We start from the raw sequence: 24,332 nt of genomic DNA, 5'->3' as shown, positions 1-24,332 counted from the left end.
ATTAATTGCAGTTAGTGCTTGATTCTGAATATATATAATAATAGATGTTTAAATATGCAATATTATTGTATTACACAGGCGCCTCGATCAGGCTCGCGCCTGTATTGTTCCTTGAGCTTAGGCTCCAGAAGGCCTTTGGTGCCTTAGTGCGCCTTGAGCCTTTAACAACTATGTGTATGAGTTATTTATGAAAAATTTGTTTATGATTTTGGGGGCAATATCATTTATTAACATTTGATTTTATTTCCAGAAGCAAATTGTTGTACAACATGTTTACATAAAAATGAAGGATTGTTGTATCAGAAATATTCGATTCAATTGTTTCTGCAAGTATTTCGCGTATAGCAGCTCAGTATATTTGAATTGCTAGAAAATTCCATTACCTTGGTCTCTATCCCACTGGCTCAATTTGTTTTTATCCCCAAATGTTTAAACCAAGAAACTCCTAGCAAACATGTTTATGAACTATAAAATCACCAACCCTAAGGAAGAAAACTCACGTAACTGATAGCCAAATGTGCACCAATTTGGTTGACAAGAAAATAAAATTTGTAAAACATTTAATATCTCAAATTGTACTAATTTCCATCACACTTCTGATTTCAAAAAAGAAAATCTGAAATTTGAAGATCTAGAAGGGTTTGGTTGACCATGTCTCCATAAAAGTAGACATCTAAGATATGAAATGGATTTGTACCCATTATTTCTTTAGTAGGGCTCCACATTGATATTGCTTGTTTTGCCGTTCTCCAAGTGCATTCGGAGGGATCAGCCTGTCACATGCATTGTAAATGTGTATTTTTGCTTTATTTTAATGGTGTTTCTGAGCTAAAGCATTGTTGTTGGTAATGGACTGTTCTTGTTAGAATGCAATTTCTTAAGTTCTTGTAGCTTGCTGCACATTTACTTGTTTCTATTTTGGACTGTAAATTTTCTTTTATGTACTTCTGAATTGCGACAATTTTTTATTCTGTTTTCATATACTGTTTTATATTTGTACTTGGCTTCATTCTGGTATTATAAGTGTCAAACTTTACAAAGAGAATTCTTTCAACCCCCACAAACACACACACACACACACACACACACACACCGCCGCCACCACCCTCACCCCAAAACCCACAAGAAAAAAGAGCGCTAATCTAATTGTCTTAATTTATATATTTCCAGGTACTTTATTTTAAATGGACTTGAGAGAGTCATTAGGCTTCTAATATTGGCAAAGAGGAACTATGTAAGTAAACTCTTCTGCACTGGAATTTTTTTTTTTGATTGGTTTTGTTCAATGTTCCCAAGTTCTGGGGCAGATATTAACAAAGGTTTATTACCAGAAACAAAGTTTAATACTACTTATAAAATATGTCCAGCACTACTATACCTACTTAAATCAAATTATTCGTCTTTTTTTTTTGTTTGTTCTGTTCTGTTGCAGCCAATGAGCATGGTGCGAAGTTCATTTCGTGAGCGACGGGAAGGATACACTGATAAAGCTGTTGTCATAAGGTTCTCTCTCCATATCCTAGGCATGCAATTTCTTCTCTTGATTGTGATTTTATTATTTGATTGTGATATTATTATTTATGGACGTCCTACAAGATCATTTGATGGCATTTGCTTAAAATAAAATCATACAAGTGATTGCTGCCATTATATATGTATGTATGCTTTTATGCACCACTCTTTTGCTGGCTTTACTTGAAATAATATAGTATCTGAAGAAATTTTGAATTAAGCATTTTGCAAATTGAAGGTGCAAAATTTTATTGCTCCTTACCTTGCTTGAAAATCTTATGCAGTTCTTAGTGGCTCAGATGAATAGGGTACAAGGGGAACTAATGAGGAGAGTGATTAGTATCTTTATACCGGAATGTGTGTAAGAGGAAGACTTTGCAAGGCAAAGGGGTTTCCAAGGATTCTCTTCAATAATTAGTTGAACTGTTTGCTGGTTAGAATTTAGGGCGAAAAGAAGTGCAATTGAGGAATGCATTATGAAAACAAACCTTGATATCTTGTTATAGGAAACTATAAGTAGAATCTTCTGATAGGAAGATAGTGAAAAGTGTTTGGAGGCGGCTACTTTTACTAGATCTGTCTTCCAACTTTTTTTGGTTACTAGGGTGGTTTTTTGGTTATTTAGGAAATTTTGATTTCTTAATTTTTGGTAGTAAATAAATGGAACTCTTTTTTCTGCGAGGTTTCTTTTAGGAGATTTGGATTCCTGGTGGACTAGTGTGGTTCGTGGGCAAATAGGCTCAGATATTGACCCGCTTTTGCAATGATTTTTATGACATCCATGGTGTGTGGCCGGGGATTTGATGTCGTTAAGAGGTCTAACATGTAGGTGGGGAGTTCTAGAGCATGAGAGGCTTTCAGGAGTTCATTTGTAGATGTCTTCTTGATGAGTCACTCAAGAATGTTTCATCCATGAAAGTGGTTTCCCTCACCAATAACGACTGCATTTAAACTTCCCCATGTCTGTCGGAAAACTTTTCCTACGACTACTTAAGACCATTTTCCTAGTGTTGGGATCTAGTCCAATCAAATCTGGTGCAATCTTTTTTGGTTGCAATATAGCTCCCTCACCAATACTTCTAGTAATTTTGGCTCTTAGATGTAATATTAGTTGGGTAGCTAGGAGTTTAGTTCTGTATATGTTAGAAAAACTCAGGACCAAAATTATAAAGTTGCACATGGAGGTATTTGGGGGTACAAGGGAAGAGAAAGCTATGTTGTTGATAGGTTATTATAACAAATGGTTAATTTCATATGTTTACGTTATAATAGTTGTTTTAACCATTTGAATTTATTTCAAGCCCAAGCCCAACAATCCAAAACGAACCCATTTGTTATTCGTTGTAAGGAGGAGGAGATCTGCAAAGGATTTTCAGAGTTTTTTGAGAAGTTGTTCACAGAGACTGTTGAGTGGAGACCTTTGCTTGAAGGGATGCAGTTTGACTCTATTTCTGAGGAGGAGTGCTTGGGCTTGGAGTTGCCTTTTTCTGAGCAGGAAGTTTTGATTGCTTTAAAGAGTTGCAATGGGGATAAAGCCTCAGGTCCAGATGGTTTTACCATGAAATTTCTTCTTGTGTGCTGGGAGGTGGTGAAAGGGGAGGTGATGGGCACTTTTCATGCTTTCCATTCTCGGGGATCTTTTGAGAAAAGCTTGAATGCCACATTCATTGCTCTCATTCCGAAAGAGGGGAGGGGGGGGCGTTGGTTGTTAGGGAGAAAGTTTTGGATGGCATCATTTCGGACTCCAAAACGCTTTTGTCGGAGGTCGTCAGATTCTGGATTCAGTCCTTATTGCAAGTGAGTGTGTGGACTCCATAATGCGTAGTCGGGTCCCGGGTGTTCTTTGTAAGTTGGACATTGAGAAGGCTTATGACCATGTGAGTTGGAGCTTCCTTCTTTACATGATGAAGAGGATGGGGTTCGGTGATAGGTGGTGGAGATGGATGCATTTTTGTATTTCCAGTGCTCATTTTTCGATCCTTGTTAATGGTGCTCCTACTGGTTTTTTCTCTAGCTCAAGGGGCTTGAGACAGGGGAATCCTCTCTCCCCCTTCTTGGTCTTGTTTGTGATGGAGGCCCTTAGTAGATTGATGAGAAGGGCTACCGAGTTCGGTCTTTTGAGGGGCTTTCGGGTGGGTAGGGATGCTGTTTCTCAGTTGGAGATTTCTTATTTGATGTTTGCTGATGACACTTTAGTTCTTTGTGATGCGAATGTGTCCCAGATTAGATATTTGAGATGTGTTTTGATTTGGTTCCAAGTTGTCTCCGGCCTTAGGTGAATGTGGGCAAGAGTGTTTTGGTTTCGGTTAGGGAGGTCCTTGAGATTGAGGCTTTTGCTGACATTCTTGGTTGTCGTACCGGTTCATTTCCCATTTCTTACTTAGGTTTGCCTCTGGGAGCTCCTTCGAGGTGTGTGGGGATTTGGGATCCAGTGGTGGATAGATTTGAGAGAAGGTTGGCGGGTTGGAAGAAGCAGTATCTTTCCAAGGGAGGTAGGGTCATTCTGATTAAGAGCACCTTCTCTTGCCTTCCCACTTATTTTATCTCTCTTTTTCAAATTCCCTCTTCAGTAGCGGAAAGGATTGAGAGGTTGCAGCGTAATTTTCTGTGGGCGGGTGGAGGTGAACAGTTTAAGTTTCATTTGTTGCGATGGGACCAGGTTTGCAGGCCAATCCGGAATGGTGGGTTGGGTCTCTGTAGATTGGTGCCTTTTAATAAGGCCCTCCTTGGGAAATGGTTGTGGAGGTTTGGTGTGGAGAGACGTTGGCTTTGGAGGATGTGGCTTGTCGTTTTGGGGAGATGAGAGGAGGGTGGAGTTCTCTCTAGAAGTAAGGGAACCTCGGGGGGTGGGGGTTTGGAAATTTATTCGGAAGGGTTGGGATAATTTTTCCAAACACATTCGGTTTCGTCTTAGAGATGGGTGGAGGATTTGTTTTTGGGAGGATGTGTGGTGTGGTTATGTTCCTCTCGCCATCGCTTTTCCTCAGCTTTACAGGATTGCTTCAGATAGGCAGGACATGGTGGTTAACTGTTATCATCTTGATAATGGGAGACTGGTTTGGGATGTTCGATTCAGACGTTTCTTTCAGGACTGGTAGATCGAGGAGGCCATTCGTTTCTTGGAGCTGTTGTATCGCCAGAGGATTGTGGAGGAGGATTCAGATTGTCGGTCATGGGTTGCAAACTCTCAGGGGCGGCTTGAGGTGAGGTCTTTCTTCAGGTGTCTCTCGTTTGATCCTGGAGTTCGTTTTCCTTGGAAGTCTGTTTGGCGTTCTAAGGCTTCTCTCAAGGTGGCTTTCTTTGTGTGGACTTCGGTTCTGGGAAGGATCTTAACCCAGGATAATTTGAGAAGAAGCAGCCAGGTGGTGGTCAGTCGTTGTTATATGTGTCTTCGTAATGAGAAATCAGTGGATCACCTTCTCATTCATTACTCTTTGGCTAGAGAGTGTTGGGATTTGATGCTTGGCTTATTTGGTTTTTCTTGGGTTATGCCAGGATTCTCTAGAGGGTTGATTGAGGCGTGGAGAGGTTGCCCTGTGGGGGCTCATTGTCAGGATGTGTGGAGGGCTATGCCGCTTTGTGTGTGGTGGTGTATTTGGCTTGAAAGGAATATGATATATTTTGAAGGAAAGGCGATGTCGATTTCGGTGCTTAAATTCTCGATTCTTTCCACTGTTTTTTGTTGGGTTTCAGGGAGAGATCATAGTTCGATGGAGGAGATTGTTGACTTTTTGGCCTCCTTGAAGGCTTGAGGCCTTTGTGGTCTTTTGTATTTGTCTTGGGATCCGCTCCCCTTTTGAGCATTTTTTAATAAAATTTTATTTATCAAAAAAAAAAAAAAAATTGTTATATTAATTTCCCTTTTGAAAAATAAACTAGCCCATCAACACAACCCAACCCAATTTGATATAATTCTCTCTTTCAAAAATAAAATTAACCTAGTCCATTCATTAATTCCTAAGCCCATTTCCTGTAATCCCTTGTAAACCCTAAACATTATTCTCTCTTCTCTTCATTCTATCATCAAACTTAACCCCTGCCCCTCAAGCGACCGACATTATAGCGTACCTCAAAGCTCAGGTTAGTGCGTTCTCTTTCTCCCTCTCTCATTTTCCTTTCACCTGGTGTCACTTCTACTATCCTTTTCATATTGGCATAATGATCGAAATCGTAGTGGGAGTGCGTTTCAACTGTGTGAAACTTTGGAGATCAAACGCTGAAGATCGATATATGTAGAGATACATTCTTATTGTTTATTATTATTTATTGGTATAAATAAACGAGTTTCCGAGCCGAGCTCGCACTACCGAGCTGAGCTCGGTCATGGGTAGCTAAAGCTCGATTGAGCTTGAGCATCTCTTTGGCTGTGATGAGCCGAACCTGAGCACACCAAAGCTCGGCTTGGCTCGTTTGCCGTTGTAAAAAGCCATTAAGGGTTCTTCAAGGTGATTTTAGGAAAGCTTTTGATCATGTGCACTGGAACTCTCTTAATAATTGCGTTTCATATTTGTAGAGGCTCTAGGTATAGTTAATATCGGATTAGGGGATGCCTGAGATCTTCTAATTTGTGGTCAAAATAAAGTGGAACTCAAGGTTGACAAAATCATAAAACTATACACATTATTCTCATATTAATCTAAAGTATGGAATCTACAAATATCATTAAAAGCGTTGAGGTTGTTAATGATAAAACTAAAGGGTCCCGTTTGGTTTAGTTTTATGAAGGAAGCTTTTTTTTTAATAAGTAAAGATGTATTACTTATCAAAAAAAAAAAAAAAAGAAGTAAAGATGTATTCAAAAAGCCTTCAAAAGGGGAACGCATCCCTCAGAAACAACACAAGACCTAATATGACCTCTAAACTCTCAAAGAGTCCAAAAAAAATCAACAATCTCATTCATAGATTTACAATTTCTTCCAAAAACCCAACAAAAAAGATTACTAATAATGGAGAACTTCAAGAATGCCAATAGGAGTCTCTTTTCCTTCAAAAGATCGCCTATTTCTTTCAAAGCGACAAGCACCACCAGTCGCATAAAGGCGTGACCCTCTAGAAGTCACGAGGTTGGGCCCCCACTATTAAACCTCTCTAAGCCTCTACCAAACTTTTGGTAGACTTGTGCATAACCCACTAAACCCGGAACAAAGTCAGCATCGTAACCCAACAGTCCCAAGCTATAGGGCAATGCAAAAGAAGATGATCAACTATTTCCTCATTTCTCAAACACATGCAACAACAATTGACCACAACCTGTCTCCTCCTTTTCAGATTATCTTGAGTCAAAATCTTCCCTAATACTGATGTCCAAGCAAAGAAGGCCACCTTGAGAGAAGCCTTAGAATGCCAAAGCCTTCCACGGGAACGCATCCCCTGAACCTCCGCGAGACACCCAAACAATGACCGAACCTCAAAGCGACCCTGGGAAGAAGGAATCCACACCACAGAAGCAGGAACTCCGTCTACAATCTTTTGGCAATACAACTACTCCAAAAAATCGATGGCCTCCCCAGTCTCCCAATCCTTGAAGTTCTTAAAAAAAACGCACATCCCAAAGCTTTTCCCATTATCAAGGTGATAGCTATCAAACACCAATGCGTGTCTATCTGTGGCAATCCTGAAGAGTCTAGGAAAGGAAAGGGGGCAAAAGGACGCTCACCACACCAAATATCCTCCGAAAGGCGAATCCTACTACCATCCCTAACACGAAACCTGATGTGTTTAGAAAATTCATCCCAACCCTTCCGTATGAATTTCCAAACCCCAACCCCACCTGGGATTCTCACCTTAAGAGAACACTATCCACCAAAATCCCCCCCAAATCTACTCGCAATCACCCTCCCCACTTGGCAATTCTTAAGAACTCTAGAAAAAGAAAACAATTTCTCTTTTAGAATGGATACTTTTTGTGGTTTTATATTGATAGAATTAGAGAAAGCTTGTCTTAGCAGAGATGCGGCTTGAGTCTACTACTCCGACCAGTCACCGGAGTCATAAATTCTGGTGAAATCCTCTGCTATTTTCCTTGGCGCTTCTCTTTCCTCTCTTGGGTTTTTGTTTTCAGTGGGTGTTTCATGAGAGCCCTCGACGGCCAGAGGTTGTCGTTTTTAGAGGTCACAAGTCTCCCTCGCCTGGATCTACAAGGAGAGGTGGAGTGCATATCTTCTTCCAGTGACCATGTGTTTAGGGTGGACAATCACAACACTTCTACTCGCGAATTTATGCTCAAGTCTTGTCTTGTTGGGAGATTTGATAGAGATGTGGGATCTTTGGAGAAGATTGAAGAGTGGGCTACGAAGACTTGGCGGATCTCGTGTGGGGTTAGGGTTTCTTCTTTGGCTGATGGACTTTTGCTGTTTCGATTCCCGTCGATTATGGAGGCACAAAAGGTTCTTAATAGGGGAAAGAAATCATTGGGAGATGCACAGCTGTTCATTGATCTTTGGTGTTACAGGGTTTGAGTGTTTTGGGTTGAGAATGAAGGCTAACCACCGGAGAATCATCATGTATGGTCTTCCTTTGCATTTATAGTGTCAGAAACTCTTTGTTGCTATTGGGGATTTATGTGGAGGTTTTTGGGATGTTGAGGCGTATGAGTTGAGTGACACAGAGAGGATTGTTGTTACTGTGGTTGAAGGCGGCGAGATTTTGGAGTCCATCATCGCGGAGGACGGGCGGTGGGCCTTCAGAATCTCGTTAACAGAAGAAATAGCTCATTCCCTTGTGCTAATTTCCAGGACTTGCGCCGGAAGGGATGATGTGAGGCCACCGGTGGCGTCGGATAGAAGGACACGACCGTCGCACAGGTTTGGGATTGGGGTTGGAAGTGTGCCGGAGTTTCAGACGATGGCTCTACAGGACCGCCTGTCTCAAGGACAGGGACACGTGATGTGGAACGCGCCAAAGGCGAGTGGGAGAGGGAGGGATGCCAGTTGGACATGTGGTTAGCGGACGAATGCCTCCCGTTGTGGGTGGAAGACAACTGCTCCATCATGTGACGTGGCACGTGAGTGCAGGGATTTTTGAATTCTGCATCCGATGGGCTTGGTGGGATTGGGCCTAATCAGCGTGGGCCTGGGAAGGTGGGTTCGAGAGTTGCTAGTTGGGTTGGGCATGATAAGCCCAAGTATTTTGGGCCAACCTCTTCTTCTGGGCCTGTGCAAGTTGATTCGAGGGTTGATAGGTGGGTTGGAAATGATAGGCTCAAGTCTTTTAGGCCATCCTCTTCTTTTGGGCTTGCTCATGCTAAGGCCAATCACAATCTTTCTAAGGATATGGTGGTGAATTGGGGTCTAAATAGATGTTTTTCTGCCTCTATCACTGTTTGCATCCCAACCCATCTTCTGTTATGATACTCAGTTTAGGCTCTAACGAACGTTCTCAGGATACGGCACAGATGAAGTCGGACTTGAGATATTGGTCGAGGACAGAGAAGGAGAATTGGGTGAATGTAAGTATGTTCAAGAAGAATGGTGCTGGGTTAAGCTCGAAGAGGTTTCGGCACGGTAAGCGTTGTCAAAATTTGCTCTATGGGAACAGATTTGGACCGCTTCAGTCGGGTTCTTTGTGTGATGATGAGAATGGCAGTTGTGCATCCATTAAAGAAGATGGTCAATCTTCGAGTAAATCGCTTCAGTCCAGTAAAAAATGGACTAGAAAAGACAAATAGAAGTGGGTTGACCCGTAAGGTTCTGTATTCTGAACATGGTATATGCCCCTCTTCCCTTTCTCGGAGCTCTCTTTTTGCTCCTTGTGTTTCTACTCCTCCTTGTGTGGTGTTGAGGAGCGAGGTGGGGGAGAGTTTGGATGGGAAGTCTCGGATGTTATTGCCAGTGGTGGAGGTGGACTCTGTTGATGAGGTGATTGATACGGATGTTTCTGGGTTTGGGGCTTTTGGGCTGTCAGAAAGGGATGGGACGGTTAGTTTTCTTGCTGATAAGGGTAATAATCGAAATTGTGTCAGGCATGATGAGTCTTGCTCGGATTTCTCTTCCTCTTCTTTGCAGTATGGTTCGTTGGGGGTTGATTTGGGTAGGTTGGCTGAGCCTTATTTGGGTAGAGTGGAAGGTCTGTGTTCACGCTTGGGTGATGTTCCGGTGACACCTATGACGGGTATTATGCTAGATATGATGACCGTTTGTGTTGGCAAGGATATCCGTATTACCTTCAGTGATGAATCAGCTACTTTGTTGGTTAAGGAGTTGTAGAAGCACAGGTGTTTGCGTGATGATTTGCCTAGGTTAAGGAGTTGCAGAAGCACAGGTGTTTGCTTGATGAGTTGCCCACTATTGATCTTGATTCTTACGTTCAGGAAGGTGGGATGGACAGTGGTAATGACTCGATGTCTTGTTTTGATGAGGTGGAGGAGGCCGAGGGAGGAGATGTTGATGGGAGCAGGGTGAACAGGACATGTCTCTTGACATGATCTTATGGGCGAAGGAGGGTCACTCTAATCTGGGGATGGTGAATCCTCTGGCTTTTGTTTGTTCGGAGGGTATAGACAATGAGTTTGGTAGGCATGAGTGTGATGATACTGGCAAGGATTGTGTCATGGCAAATATCGAGGTCACTAGCGAACTGCTGGGTGTCTCTTGCAAGGGCAATCGGGATCAGGCCTTAGTGATTCTTCAGGCTACGGTGGAGGGGAGAGAAGGGGAGATGATACAATTTTCTAGGAGCAGCAGCAGAAGGAAGAAGATCCATCCTTCTTGGAAAGGGGAGAGGGAGCTGAGAAATCTTTGTTCAGACGTGAATTATGATAGGAAGTTAATGGGGGAGAAGGAAAGGGGCAGTGATAAGGGGGGAGGGAGGGGTAAGGGAGAGGTAGGTGTTAATGTTTTTTTCATGAAGCTACGAATTTTATCTTGGAATGTCTGTGGTCTCAATGACCTGGGCAAGAGGAAAGTGGTGAAGGTGGCAGTGAGAAAATGGGGGGTGCATTTGGTGTGTCTTTAAGAAACGAAGATTGATACTATGACTGATAGAGTGGTTAAGAGCCTTTGGGGAAATCGGTTCGTTGAGTGGGAGGCTCTGGATTCTCTAGGGACCTCTGGTGGTATTCTTCTCATGTGGATAGGAGATGGATGGCTAAGGTGGATGTTTGTAGGGGGCACTCCTCTCTGTCTTGTGCTTTTGCGATGGAGGAGGATGGTTTCTCTTGGGCCTTCTCTGGTGTGTATGGTCTGGTGGATGACTGTGAGAGGGCTGGGATGTGGGAGGAGCTTAGTGTGGTGAAGGGGATGTGGTCTCTTCCTTGGTGTGTGGCCGGAGATTTCAATGTGGTTAGATCCCCGTCGGAGAGATCTACAGGTAGTCCATGGACTCAGGCTATGATGCATTTTTCGGAATTTATTAATGAACATCAGCTTATTGATCTTCCTTTAGAGGGAGCTTCTTTTACATGGTTCTGTGGAAGGGAAGCGTCTACTTTTTCACGCCTTGATAGATTCTTGATTTCCAGAGAGTGGGAGAAGTTTTCGGATGCTGTTCAGGCTTTTTGGCCATTGTGACATCGGACCTCATTCCTTTGGTTTTGGACTGTAGAGGATTGAGATCTTGTTATACTCCATTCATATTTGAGAACATGTGGCTTAGAGCGGTGAATTTCCTGGGGATTGTGCAGTCTTGGTGGGAGGAGGATATGGTGGTGGGAACGTCGAGCTTTATTTTAGCAGGAAAGCTTCGCCTCCTGAAAAACAAACTCAAAAGATGGAATAAGGAGGTGTTCGGTAATCTGTGGAGTGGAGGAAGAATAAGGCCCTCGCTGACATTGCTGAGATTGATAGATTGGAAGGGGTGGGTGGTCTTGTCAAGTCCCAGCGTAATAGGAGAGCAGCTTGTTATGCAGAATGTGTTGAGATTGCAATTATGGAGGAAATCTCGTGGCGTCAGAAATCTCGGGCCTTGTGGCTTAAAGAGGGAGACCGTAATACAATGTTTTTTCTTAGAATTGCTAATGTTCATAGAAGGGGCAACAATATTGGGCAGATGTGTGTGGACGGAACGTTGTTGAATACAGAGGAGGAGGTGCGTAGGGGGATTGTTTTTTTTTTTTTTACCAAAGGCTTTACTCTGAGCCTATTCGCTGGAGGCCACGGCTTGATGGTCTTCATTTTGATTGTATTTCAGCTGTGGACAGGGATGGGTTAGAGAGCCCCTTTACAGAGGATCAGGTTCTAAAGGCTTTGAAGAGTTGTAATGGTGACAAGGCTCCAGGTCCGGATGGGTTTACGATGAGATTTCTGTTGGAGAGCTAGGGGGTGGTTAGACAGGAGGTTATGGGCACTTTTCATGAGTTCCATTCTAATGGGAGGTTCAAAAAGTCGCTGAATTCTTCTTTTATTGCTTTTGACGTTGAGGACTTTAGACCAATAAGTCTGATTGGGTGTATGTATAAGCTTATCGCTAAAGTCCTTGCATTAAGATTGAGGGAGGTTCTGGACGGAGTCATCTCTGAGTCTCAAAATGCGTTCATAGGGTAGACAGATCCTGGATTCCGCTCTCATTGCCCGTGAATGTGTGGATTTTAGGCTTAGTAGTGGTGTTCCTGGAGTTCTGTGTAAGCTTGATATTGAGAAAGGGTGGGAAGTTGGGACCCGGTGATTGAGCGGTTCGAGAGAAGGTTGGCTGGGTGGAAAAAACAATATCTTTCAAAGGGCGGAAAAGTTACTTTAGTGAAGAGTACATTGTCCAGCCTTCCAACCTATTTTTTTTTGCTTTTCCAGATCCCCTCCTCTGTTATTAGAAGACTTGAGATGCTTCAACATAATTTCCTATGGGGCGGTCAGGGGGGAGGAATTTAAATTTCATCTTGTCTGGTGGAAGTAGGTTTGCAGGCCCTTTAAGTTGGGAGGTCTTGGGATTAGGAGATTGGACCCTTTCAACAGAGCACTCCTAGGCAAGTGGCTATGGAGATTCTGCAGTGAAAGACATAGGTTACGGAGGAAGGTTATTTCATGTCGTTTTGGGGAGGAGAGAGGAGGATGGTCAGCAAGGCCGGTCAGATCTGCTGTCGGCGTGGGGGTGTGGAAATCATTGGGAAGGGGTAGGATGAGTTCTCTAAGCATATTAGATTCAGAGTTTGGGAAGGAAGGGACGTTTGGTTTTGGGAGGATGCTTATCATCCTTTGTCTTGTTTGTTCCCAAGGTTGTTCAGGATTGCTGACTACTATTGTCTTGATAGCGGTAGGTTGTTTTGGGATCTGCGGTTCTGGCAATCTTTTCAGGATTGGGAGTTGGATGACGTCATTGGTTTGCTGCCCTCTTGTATAGACAGGAGGTGGATGGTACTGGTTCGGATTCCTTGATGCGGGTGCCTTCTTCGCACGGGACCTTTCAGATCCGGTCCTTCTTTTTCTCTCTCTGGGTTTCCCGGTACCACTTTCCCATGGAAAACGGTTTGGCATTCGAAGGCGCCTCTTAGGGTGGCCTTTTTTGTTTGGACCGCAGCTTGGGGTAGGATTTTGATTTTGGACAATTTGAGGAAGAGAAGACAAATCATTATCAAACGGTTTTGTTTGTGTAAGAATGATGGAGAGTCCGTGGATCACCTGCTCTTACATTGTTGATTGTCCTGTGACTCATGACTGCTGGAGTCTTATTTTGGGACTTTTTGGTGTCCAGTGGGTTGTGCCCCGAACCTCGAGGGATTTGATTGACATTTGGAGGGGCCAGAGGGTGGGGGCACATGTTCGCGATTTTTGGAGGGTGACCCCCCTATGTGTTTGGTGGAGCCTTTGGAAAGAGCGGAATAGAAGATCTTTTGATGGGGAGGAATCTTCCATTGGAGCGTTGAAGTTTTTGTATTATTTGTTCTCTTTTTAGTTGGGGTTGGGGGAGAGATTGTACATCTTTAGATGAAATCGTGGACTTTTTGGGTTCTTTGGGTCCATAGGACTTCCCCTTTCTCTTTTTTGGTTTTTGTACAGCTCTTGAGACGCGTTTCCCTTTTAAATGCTTTCTAATACATTTTTACTTATGAAAAAAAAAAAAAAAAAAATTGATAGAATTGTTTCAGAAAATTGCCAACCAAGTGAAATTTCGAATTGTTTTCTGTTTTTCTATTATCTGAAAATAGGACACCCTTTTCTGATTTTTTAATTATTATTATTATTATTTTTTTTATAAGTAAAATTCATTAAAGGCACTCAAAAGGGGAGCGCTCCCAAATAACAAAAGGTGCTCAAGGAGACATTAATTTCAAGCTATCTACAAAATCCAAAAGAATTTCAAGCTATCAAGCAGCCTTTGCAAAATTTGGAGCATTATTCTCATCATTGGATTATTTTAACAAATTTTGAGTAGGGGTATTAATTTAGTCCGCCCCGTCCTAATGGGATGGAATAGGAGCTGGTTTGGTTGAATTAGAATAAACCTGATCCGGGTTCGGGGCAGGACGGTTATGTGATTGTTCTGCCCTGCTTATATAACAAAATGACATTGATACCCTTGTTTATCTTTAGTTTTCTTAAATACCCTTAAATATGTATGCCATGTCTTACTGCCCTAGGGTTTTTAACATCCATCAGTTTTCAAATGAGGATGATGTCTCTCTCTCTCTCTCTCTCTCTTGCTCGTGCGCATCTGTCATGGTGGCATCTCTCCACTTGGCTCTCAGTGGTGATGTTGCCTCTTTTCTAGTATCTTCAGGCAAAGATAGGCCAAACCTCCTCTCTCTGTCTCTCTCATTCATATATATATATATATATGATATTTTTTTATTTTATATCTATAACACATTCACGCTCGCGCGCGTCAGCATCTATTTTTATACCTGTAGATTTCTAATGTATTTCAATCCGATCTCATATCGCTTCTCCTCTTGTTCCAAAATTTTCATTCTTAGTCTTGGTTAGTAGGGCTAGACAGGGTGGCTACTGGCCATGGCTGTCATTAATCCCTCAGTTATGGGACGAAGATTTGGTGTCATTCATGACAAGGTGGTGACTGGCCATTGATAAATGGGGTTGGGTGAGGTTTAGGAGAACCCGTCCATACCTGCCCCTTTCTCATTCCTAATTTTGAGGCTTTTAAAAAAAATAAATAAGATTTTATCCTTGAAATTGACTTAAAGAGTATATGAGGATGTTAGGGTTTTTAGAACAACTTTTAGTAGTTTTGTTTTTTAATTCTTGGGTCTCCCTTTGCATGGCAACCCTAGAGAGTTTCCTATGATTAATTGATGTCTATAGGTTTTGCTAATCTTATATATATTTTTGCAGTACTCCAATATATTTTCTCCTTATTTAATTGCATATTTCTATCTATCAGATTATCACTCAGAAAATTGAGAATATTTATTCAAGACCATATAAAGGGTTTTCCTTATTTGGAGTTTTGTGTTAAGTTTTTCATCAGTGGAGATAGTGCATCAAGCTAGACATAAGGGCCAACTTGGTCCTCTTACTACCACATACGATCCATGACAGATTTGACCGACTGCTCATCCTACATAATCCAAATTCTTGATGTTCTGTCTGTGTTTCATTTGAGTCTTTTAGTGGCATATTTTCGCTTCTTCCCCATTACTTGGGAAAAGTGAACCACAAGTCCTGGTACAATATACTACTCCTATTATTGCCTGAATAATTAGACATCAATAAGTAATTGCAATGACTTAGTTTCTCAGTAGGTGGTTTGTTGGTCAGGAAAGGAAAGCTGCTTTAGGTTTGGTTAACTTGGTTACTAGGGACATATCTTTTAATCAAGCGATTGTAAATATTTTGTAACAAGAAAAGCTTTTTTTGCTTTTTGGTAATCAAAAGTAAAGATGATACATGGGACTCTAATTTGGTTATTATGGAGAGTTATTCTTGCACTTGGAGGACCATTTCCAAAGGCTATTCTAAATTCTCCCTTCACGTTAGGTACTTTGTTAGTGGTGGATCTAGAATTTCTTTTTGGGAGAACTTGTAGCGTAATGACCATAGTCTTCATGGACCTCCAATAAGAAAATCTTTATAGTTCATTCAAATTCTTTTAACCTTTTTAATTATTTCTCTAAAAATTGTAACAACCAATTTATCATTGTTTTCATCTCTTAAAAACCCAGTCATTTGTAAAACACTTTCTTTCTTATGCCTATTCACATTGGTTTTGTGCCATATTTACTTAGTTACAACATGTTTCACAAGAATATTTCCTAATATTACAATAGGGGTGTGGCTTTACTCTTTGATCCATTTTATATTGAACCTGTTGATAAAATTTCTTGGTCCTTGTTTTATGGGACATAGCTTTATTAGTTACAAACTTTTGTGGATTATTAAGATAGATTGTCTATTGGGAACAACAAATGCATTTGGTTATTAGAAACAAAAGGAAAAAAAATGAAAAGAAAGTAACATGAAAAGATTGTTCACTTGGCTTTTAAGAGTTGTCTTTCATGAACATGTTGCAAAATGTACCTTCTTCAGGAAAGGTTTTTAGAATATGGGGCCTTTAAAATTGAAAAATGGCCCACATGACCTTCTTTAGTTTTCTTTTTTCATTTTTATTTTCAAATTTCAAGAGCAAACATTTTCCGTGTAGCACATGATTATTTCTATACTATTTTATCTTTTTACCTTATAAAGAGTATTGTATGGTGATTACAATTTTATTTTCACACTAGGTGTGTTAGAGAAGATCAATCTGCGGTAACTGTTAGACTGTATTATCTTAGCAATGGAAGTGCAAGACTTGGATTTTGGTGAGCAATGCGAATAATATCATAGTGATTTTATTTTTAATTTTTTTTTTTTTTTTTTTAATCAGTGACCTTCATTAGTAACCAAGTACATATTTTTCTGTTCATCTTTATAGGATTCAAGGGAGGGAATACTTGCTTCCGGTGGGCATCATTCTAAAGGTATTGTGATGCATACTAGTTCTTTGTTATTTGCCGTTGTGCTGATTGCTATTTTCAGATCCTCCTTGTATTTTATACTAGTATTTACGTTGTTATTTGTGTGTTTTTGATTTATTGTTATCCTAGTTGCTGTTGTTAAAGTGTCAGGATCCACCACTACAACAACAATATTATCTGCTTTGGTTTCTCCCTCACACTCTTTAGAACACATTGGTAATATATGGTATGCAATCGCCCCTATATTCTCAACTTCTTCTCCCTTCCCGGGCAATGTGGAATCCTATCCACGCCTGTCATACTTTCATACCTGGAACTTCGATTACCCAAACAATACCAGAGCTAATCAGATATTCGAGGTGTGATAATTAAAATCCACAAAACATTAATGAGACTTTTTTTTTTTTTCCTTCTGAAATAATTATTTTCCTACGACGATCATTTATCAACCTTCATAAAGGCCTACTCTTGTGCACAAAGCTACTGCCATTGTGGGGTCTGGGAGGGTCAGATGTATATAGCCTTATCTCTGATGAAGAGAGATTGATTTTTTTTTTTTTTTTTTCGTAATCCTTTACATTCAGGTCACAATGGAGTAACCTTATCATTGCATCAAAGCCCGCCCTCAGTTATTAACCTTCATAAAACTACAAAATAAGCATCCTTACACCTCGAATTATCCAACCTCAATAAATATTATGTAATTTAGTAAAAATTTGAACTATCTTTAGATCACACCTTACGGAGGTAATTTTTTTTTTTTTCCTTACAGTGCACCACATGTAGCACAACGCCCACCAACCCTCCCACCCACACACATTTATAGTGCAGTTGTAATCCACTAGTGGAGATATAGAGGTAAACTTCTAATGGGTCTCTATAAGATATACAATTCCTAAATATCTTAAGTCTCCTAATCATATTGGAAATAACCTTCATGTGCTCTCTCTTAAATTGTAAAAAGACAAACTGTTATAATAAAAATAAGGTTTCTTACTTATTGTCAGTTGATTTACTTATAAAATATAGCTAGGTTTCCTAAATCTGTCCAAATCCCAGTAAATTATCCATCTAATTCAATTAAATTTGTTATAACTTATAAGTAGACCATATTAAATAAATCACATAATAATAAATATGGAGACGGGTTATTACATAAAGCCTCCATCTAGAGTATATTAAAATGTTGAGCCAATTATTTGTGTTTGTTATATGCTTGTTTTTCTCTTTATGGGTTAACATCACTTTTCCATGCCTTCTTAGGTCTATGTTCTTCATCTAAATAAATCCTTTTCTTAATTTAGTGTGCAAGTTAAATTTTTTTTTCACAAAGCTTGATCGTCATCACCCCCTTAACGTAGCTTATAAGTTAGAGGATGGGATGTAACTGAACTACTGAAGCGAGCGAGCTTTATCATTATATTTGCCTTTAATCCGTATGAATTGGTTGGGCCACATGATTTTTCTTTCCCTTTATTTTTATTTTATTTTTATAAGGCATACCTCCTATTATATTTAATTTTTAAGTCATTTATATCGACTTCATCTTGTGTTAGTTTTGGTCAACTCCTTTGTTTCTTACCTTTTATGCAAATTAATTTTCCTGGTGCTTCTAGGAGTGTATGTTGTATGTGTCCATACCGCCTAAGCATACTTCTTTCTAATTTATCACTTATAAGCCTACTCCAATTGCCGCGTTGTTCATTAATCATATTTTCTCTAATCACTTATATCATTTACCTTGGCATTCTTATCTCAGGTGCATGAATAAATTATTTTTATTTCTTATTGCCTAACACGTTGTCCTGTATAAGATAGTTTTTTTTTTTTTTTTGATAAGTAAAATTTATTGAAAACGCTCAAAAAAAGGGGAGCGGAACCCATGATAACAAAAAGGCCACAAAGCGCCTTAAATCTTCAACGAGGCCAAAAATAAAATAATCTCCTCAATGGATTTATGATCTCTCCCTGACACCCAACAAAAAAGAGTGGAAATAATAGAGAACTTAAGCGTAGAAATAGATTTCTTCTTTCCATCAAAATATCTCCTATTTTACTCGAGCCAAATGCACCACCAAATACAAAGAGGCGTAGCCCTCCAAGCCTCCCGAATAAGAGCCCCAACAGAGACACCTCTCCAAGCCTCAATCAACCCTCTAGAAGACCTAGGCATAACCCAATGGATTCCAAATAATCCAAGCATCAAATCCCAACAATCTCTGGCCATACTGCAGTGCAAAAGGAGGTGGTCAACTGTCTCCTCATCACACAAGCACATATAACAATGATTGACCACCACCTGATTCCTCCTCCTCAAATTATCCTGGGTTAAAATCTTGCCTAGGACAGAAGTCCATACAAAAAAGGCAACCTTAAGGGGGGCTTTAGACCGCCAAATAGACTTCCAAGGGAAAGAGCCTCCATAATCAACCGCAAGGCACTTAAAGAAGGACCTAACCTCGAACCGACCGTGAGAGTTAGGAACCCAAAACTAGCAATCCGAATCCCCAACAATGATCGCCTGACGGTACAAAACTTCCAAAAGACGAGTAACATCCTCAATCTTCCAGTCCTGAAAGTGCCTCCTAAACTGAACATCCCTAGTCAGTCTCCCGTTATCGAGGTGATAACAGTTAATCACCATGGTCTGTCTATGAGAAGCAATCCTATAGAGCCGTGGAAAAGCGAGAGCAAGAGGAAGTTCCCCACACCAAAGATCCTCCCAAAATCTGATCCTTCTGCAATCTTTGATCCGAAAGCGAACATGCTTGCAAAAATCATCCCACCCTTTCCGAATAATAGTCCAGACCCCCACCCCTCTAGTACCGCGAATCTCAGCAGAGCACCACCCACCACTAATCTCCCCAAACTTGCTTGCGATAACTCTCCTCCAAAGCCAATGCCTCTCAATCCCAAACCTCCATAACCATTTCCCAAGGAGAGCCTTATTGAAAGGCACCAATCTCCTTAATCCTAAACCTCCACACCGAATCGGACGGCACACCTGCTTCCATCGAACCAAATGAAATTTGAACTCCTCTCCTCTCCCCCCCCCAAAGAAAGTTGCGCTGCAATCTCTCTATTCTCTCAGCCACAGAAGATGGGATCTAAAAGAGCGAGAAGAAATAAGTGGGGAGGCTAGAAAGGGTGCTCTTAATCAGAGTAACCCGACCCCCCTTTAAGAGATACTGCTTTTCCAATCCGCTAGCCTCCTCTCAAATCTATCTACAACTGGATCCTAACTCCCTACGCATCTCGAAGGAGTTCCCAAAGGCAACCCTAAATAAGAAATGGGAAAGGATCCAGTGCAACATCCAAGAATCTGAGCAAACCTCTCGATCTTAGGGACATCCCCAACAGGTACCATGATGCTCTTACCAACATTCACCTTAAGGCTAGAGACAACTTGGAACCAAATCAAAACGCATTTCAAATATCTCAATTGAGACTCATCAGCATCACAAAGCACTAAAGTATCATCCGCGAACATCAAGTGAGAGATCTCTAGTTGGTTAGAAACAACCCTGCCCACCCGAAAGCCTCTCAAAAAATCTAACTCCACTGCCTTCTTTAGTAATCTGCTAAGAGCTTCCATCACAAAAAGGAACAGGAATGAAGAAAGCGGATCACCTTGTCTCAACCCTCTCGAAGAATAGAAAAAATCCGTCGGAGCTCCATTCACAATGACAGAGAATCGAACACTGGAAATACAGAAAAGAATCCATCTCCTCCAATGCTCGCCAAAGCCCATCCAGTGTTATTCAAAGCGCTCCTGGGCACAAGGCGCCTACAGGCGCACCTCATGCACCTCATGCTAGCCCAGGCGCAGCGACCTTCACTAGGCGCGCACCTGTGTTGCGCCTTGGATAGTTTAAGAGGCGCGCTTCATATATTCTATGCTCCTTCATATATTTATTTGATGTATTACGTGTACTTTGTGTTTGCTTGTTTAGTTTATATTATTATATATATATATATATATATATAGTTATATATATATATATATATAGTTACAGCTTTTGAAAGAGTACAAAAAGAAAAGTTTTCTTGTGACTTGGCAACCCAATGTCTCCCAACAATCAACAAAACAAATCAGTCAAAGAGCAAAGGCTGCAGCAGAAATAAAGACGTGTGGGAGTGGGAAAGAGAAAGAGAAGAGAGAGGAGAGAAAGAAAGAGAAGAGAAGAGCAGAGAAGAGGAGAGGGCTACCAGTCCGTCCGGCTAGGAATCACCAAATCAAATTAACAGGTCAGTTTTGTTTTTTTTTTTTTTTTCCTTCTCCTGTTCTCCTCTTCTCTTCTCCTCTTCTCTCTCTCTTTTCTCTCTCTCTTGCCCCTTAATTTTTTTTTTAATTTTTTTTTTCTTCTTCTTCTCTATTTCTCTGATTTTCTTCTTTCTTTTTCTGGGTCTATCAAATTAACAGGTCAGTTTTTTTTTTTTTCCTTCTCCAGTTCTCCTCTTCTCTCTCTCTCTTCATTTGCTCTAATCTCTATATCTCAACCTTTTTTTTTTTTCTTCTTCTTCTTCTCTATTTCTCTGATTTTCTTCTTTCTTTTTCTGGGTCTCTAGTAGACTGGTATTTTTTTTTTCAGGTCTCTTATTTATTTATTTTTTTTCTATCTTTTTCTCTCTCTGTATTTTTTTTTTTTCTTCTTTCTTTTTCTCCGTCTCTGTTTCTGTTCTTCTGGGTCTCTTTTTTTCTTCCTCCTCTCTATATATCAGGTTTTGTGTTTTTTTAGCTCTTTCTTTTTCTGGGTTTTTTTTTTTTCTTTTATCTTTTTCTCCATCTCTGTTTTTGTTCTTATGGGTCTCTGTTTTTTTTTTTCTTCTTTCTTTTTCTTCATCTACTCCTCTCCCGTGTCTTGCTATATATATATATATATATATATTTTTTTTTTTGTTCTCTCTGGCCTTTATTTTTTTTCTTGTTGTATTTTTTTTCCATCATTTTCAACTTCTTGGTGTATAGCTATAAATCTGTACGCTCTTCATCATCATCAGTCTTCAGCAAACATAGTTTGCAGTGCTATATTACCTGTAGGAAAATCAGTACACCACCTCACCCTTTAATAAAGAAATACCGAACAGAATAAGACTTTTTAAAATTATTATTATTTTTTTGTCTGTTGCATCTTAATTGATGTAAAATTTCAGACTTTGTTTTTGTTCTCTCTAGCCTTCATTTTTTTTTCCCTTCATCTACTCCACCGTATTTTCTTTTTTTTTTTTCAATCTCTGCTTTGAAGGCTGTCTGTCTCTTTTTTATTTTTATTTTTATTTTTTTTGTTGTGTTCTGCTGAATTTTGCTACATGGATTATTTAAATTTTGAATGCATCTTTTTGAATGGTGTTTGCTGAAAGTGTGAATGTTGTTTGCTGAATTTAACTTGGTCCATCACTCCATTGACTCCATTCTATTTCTCATTGTAAATACTAAATAGATAGGAAAAAATGTCAAAGGATCCAGCTTGGAATTATTGTCGCCTGCAAAACCCACAAGATAGGAATGCAACAACATGTAATTTTTGTGAAAAGTTATGAAAGGGGGTATTTACAGGGCTAAGCAACACATTGTAGGAGGACATAGAAATGTACAAGCATGTAAAAAGTGCCCTGAACATGTGAAAGAGGAGATTAGAGAATACATGAGCAAGAAGAAAGAAGAAAAGGAATACACAAATTTGTTGTCGGATTTTGATGACATGGATGATCAAGATGAGGATGATGTTGCAATTATTGATGTTAAGGGTAAAAGAGTGGCAAGTGGAACTGGAAGCAATAATATTCAATCAAAAAAGCAGAAGCAGAAAGGTCCTATTGATTTGTACTGCACCCCTCCTCCGGAAGTGGCTGTGCAAAATAGAAAAAATGACAAGGGTAAGCAAACAACAATTGACAGTGCTTGCAAGAAAGAACTTAGAAACCGAGCATGTCAACGGTTTGCAAGATGGATGTATGATGCCGGGATATCATTCAATGCCCTTAATTATGATAGTTTTGCACCAGTTGTTGAAGCTATTGGCCAACATGGTTCAGGAATGAAACCTCCATCTTATCATGAGGTGAGAGTTCCCCTCCTCAAGAAAGAACTGGAGCATACAGACAATTTAATGCAGGATCATAAGGAGGAATGGGCAAAATACGGATGCACAATTATGGCAGATGGATGGGAGGATAAAAGACAGAGGTGTTTGATTAATTTTCTGGTGAATTGTCCTAAAGGGACAATGTTCATTCAATCTGTCGATGCTTCCTCTTATTCAAAGACTGGTGAAAAAATGTTCGACTTGCTTAACAAGTTCGTGCAGCAAATTGGAGCAACAAATGTGGTTCAAGTAGTCACTGATAGTGCATCTTCTAATGTTGTGGCAGGTATAGATGTCAATATGCACTTGATGTGAAAATTTTAGGTTTATTGCTTCTAGCCTTCTATTAATCCAAATTTTCTTTCTTTACAATAGGGAGAATGTTGGAGGGAAGGCACCGACATTTGTATTGTTCACCTTGTGCTGCACATTGTTTGGAGCTGATGTTGGAGGACATTGCTAAGATCCCAAATATAATGATGACCATAAAGAGAGCTATAATGTTAAATGGTTATATTTATAACCGTTCGGGTTTGTTAAACATGATGAGGCGTTATACTGGACATAAAGAGTTGCTTAGACCTGCAACGACTCGATTTGCCACTTCATTTATCACATTATCAAGCATCCATCGTCAAAAGGATTGCTTGAGGAAGATGTTCACTTCACAAGAATGGACCACCAGTAAATGGGCGAAAGAGATACAAGGGAAAAATGTAGCATATATTGTGTTGATGCCTTCATTTTGGACAAGCATTGTGTACTCTCTCAAAGTAGCAAGCCTTCTTGTTCGTGTACCTAAGTTGGTTGATGGTGAGAGAAGGCCTCCAATGGGATATATTTATGAGGCTATGGAAAGGGCTAAAGAAGCGATAGCTAAAGCTTTTGGTGGGAATGAGGAGAAGTATAAGGACATCTTTGAGATCATTGATAGAAGGTGGAATATCCAACTCCATCGCCCTTTGCATGCAGCAGGGCATTTCTTAAACCCAGAATATTTTTATAGCAATCCAAATATTGAGCAAGATGGAGAGGTGATGGGTGGTTTATATCAATGCATAGAAAGATTGGTTCCAACCAATGAAGTGCAAGATAAAATTTCTTTGGAGTTGTGTAGATATATGAAAGCTGATGGTCTATTTGGCTCATCAATTGCTATTAGACAAAGAAAGTCAAGGGCACCAGGTAAACAACTCAATTAATCATTTTTTAGTATATTTGAATTTTAATTTTGTTAATTTTTTACTAATAATATGTAAATAACAGCCGATTGGTGGTCCGCATATGGTTCTACAACTCCTAATTTGCAAAAATTTGCTATTAAAGTACTTAGCCTCACATGTAGCGCATCTGGGTGTGAACGAAATTGGAGTGTATTTGAACATGTAAGTTTGTAGTATTAGTAATTCAATGATAAAAAATTATATTATAAATAGTTATACACTTATACTTATTAATTATTTGAATTAATGCAGCTTCATAGCAAGAAGAGGAACCGGCTAACTCAATGTCGATTGAATGATTTGGTTTTCATCAAGTATAATAGAGCACTAAAACGACGATATGATATGCGTGATAGGATCGATCCAATCCTTTTAAATGATATAGATGATAGCAATGAGTGGTTGGTTGGAATAATGGATGAAGATGTAGATGCCGAAAATGAGTTGGTGTTTGAAGATGACTCTTTGACATGGGGTGCAGTTGCTAGAGCTACCGGGGCTGGAGAGTCCAGCCATAATTTAAGATCAAGATCAGCTCCAAGGGCAACAAAGAGGACAACACCTTCATGCTCGTCTTCATTACGAATCATAGATGATGACGAGGCAAACTCTGAGGACACAGAAGAGGAAGAAGATGCCGAGGGTTACAAATCTTTTGATGGGGACGAT

At 40.1% G+C, this 24,332-nt stretch overlaps 2 protein-coding genes across 3 annotated transcripts in view; both read left to right on the top strand.

The window, feature by feature from the left end:
* Positions 1 to 24,332, top strand: part of LOC132280967 (DNA-directed RNA polymerase I subunit 2) — an 88,088-nt gene that overhangs the window by 3,452 nt on the left and 60,304 nt on the right. For both annotated transcript variants that reach the window (XM_059782711.1, XM_059782712.1), the window contains 4 exons: positions 1,171 to 1,234; positions 1,433 to 1,503; positions 16,121 to 16,198; positions 16,312 to 16,357. In XM_059782711.1, coding sequence (XP_059638694.1) covers positions 1,171 to 1,234; positions 1,433 to 1,503; positions 16,121 to 16,198; positions 16,312 to 16,357 — 259 coding nt within the window. The remainder of the gene's footprint in view (positions 1 to 1,170; positions 1,235 to 1,432; positions 1,504 to 16,120; positions 16,199 to 16,311; positions 16,358 to 24,332) is intronic.
* LOC132280968 (uncharacterized) lies at positions 23,248 to 23,837 on the top strand. The gene is made up of 2 exons (XM_059782713.1): positions 23,248 to 23,625; positions 23,707 to 23,837. Exons 1-2 carry the CDS (start codon positions 23,271 to 23,273, stop codon positions 23,835 to 23,837), a joined length of 486 nt encoding a protein of 161 aa, XP_059638696.1. The 5' UTR covers positions 23,248 to 23,270.

The sequence above is a fragment of the Cornus florida genome, unplaced genomic scaffold, assembly GCF_030987335.1.
Source record: "Cornus florida cultivar Cherokee Brave unplaced genomic scaffold, ASM3098733v1 CherokeeBrave_3.0.0_Hap2_Chr11, whole genome shotgun sequence".
Lineage (NCBI taxonomy): Eukaryota > Viridiplantae > Streptophyta > Magnoliopsida > Cornales > Cornaceae > Cornus > Cornus florida.
The sequence above is the reverse complement of the archived record's forward strand: the minus strand, read 5'-3'. Positions and strand labels throughout refer to the sequence as shown.

Coding starts and splice junctions, on each gene's coding strand:
- LOC132280968 (XM_059782713.1), top strand. CDS start 23,271: ATGGGATATATTTATGAGGCTATGGAAAGGGCTAAAGAAGCGATAGCT. Junction 23,626..23,706: donor AAGAAAGTCAAGGGCACCAG/GTAAACAACTCA, acceptor TGTAAATAACAG/CCGATTGGTGGTCCGCATAT.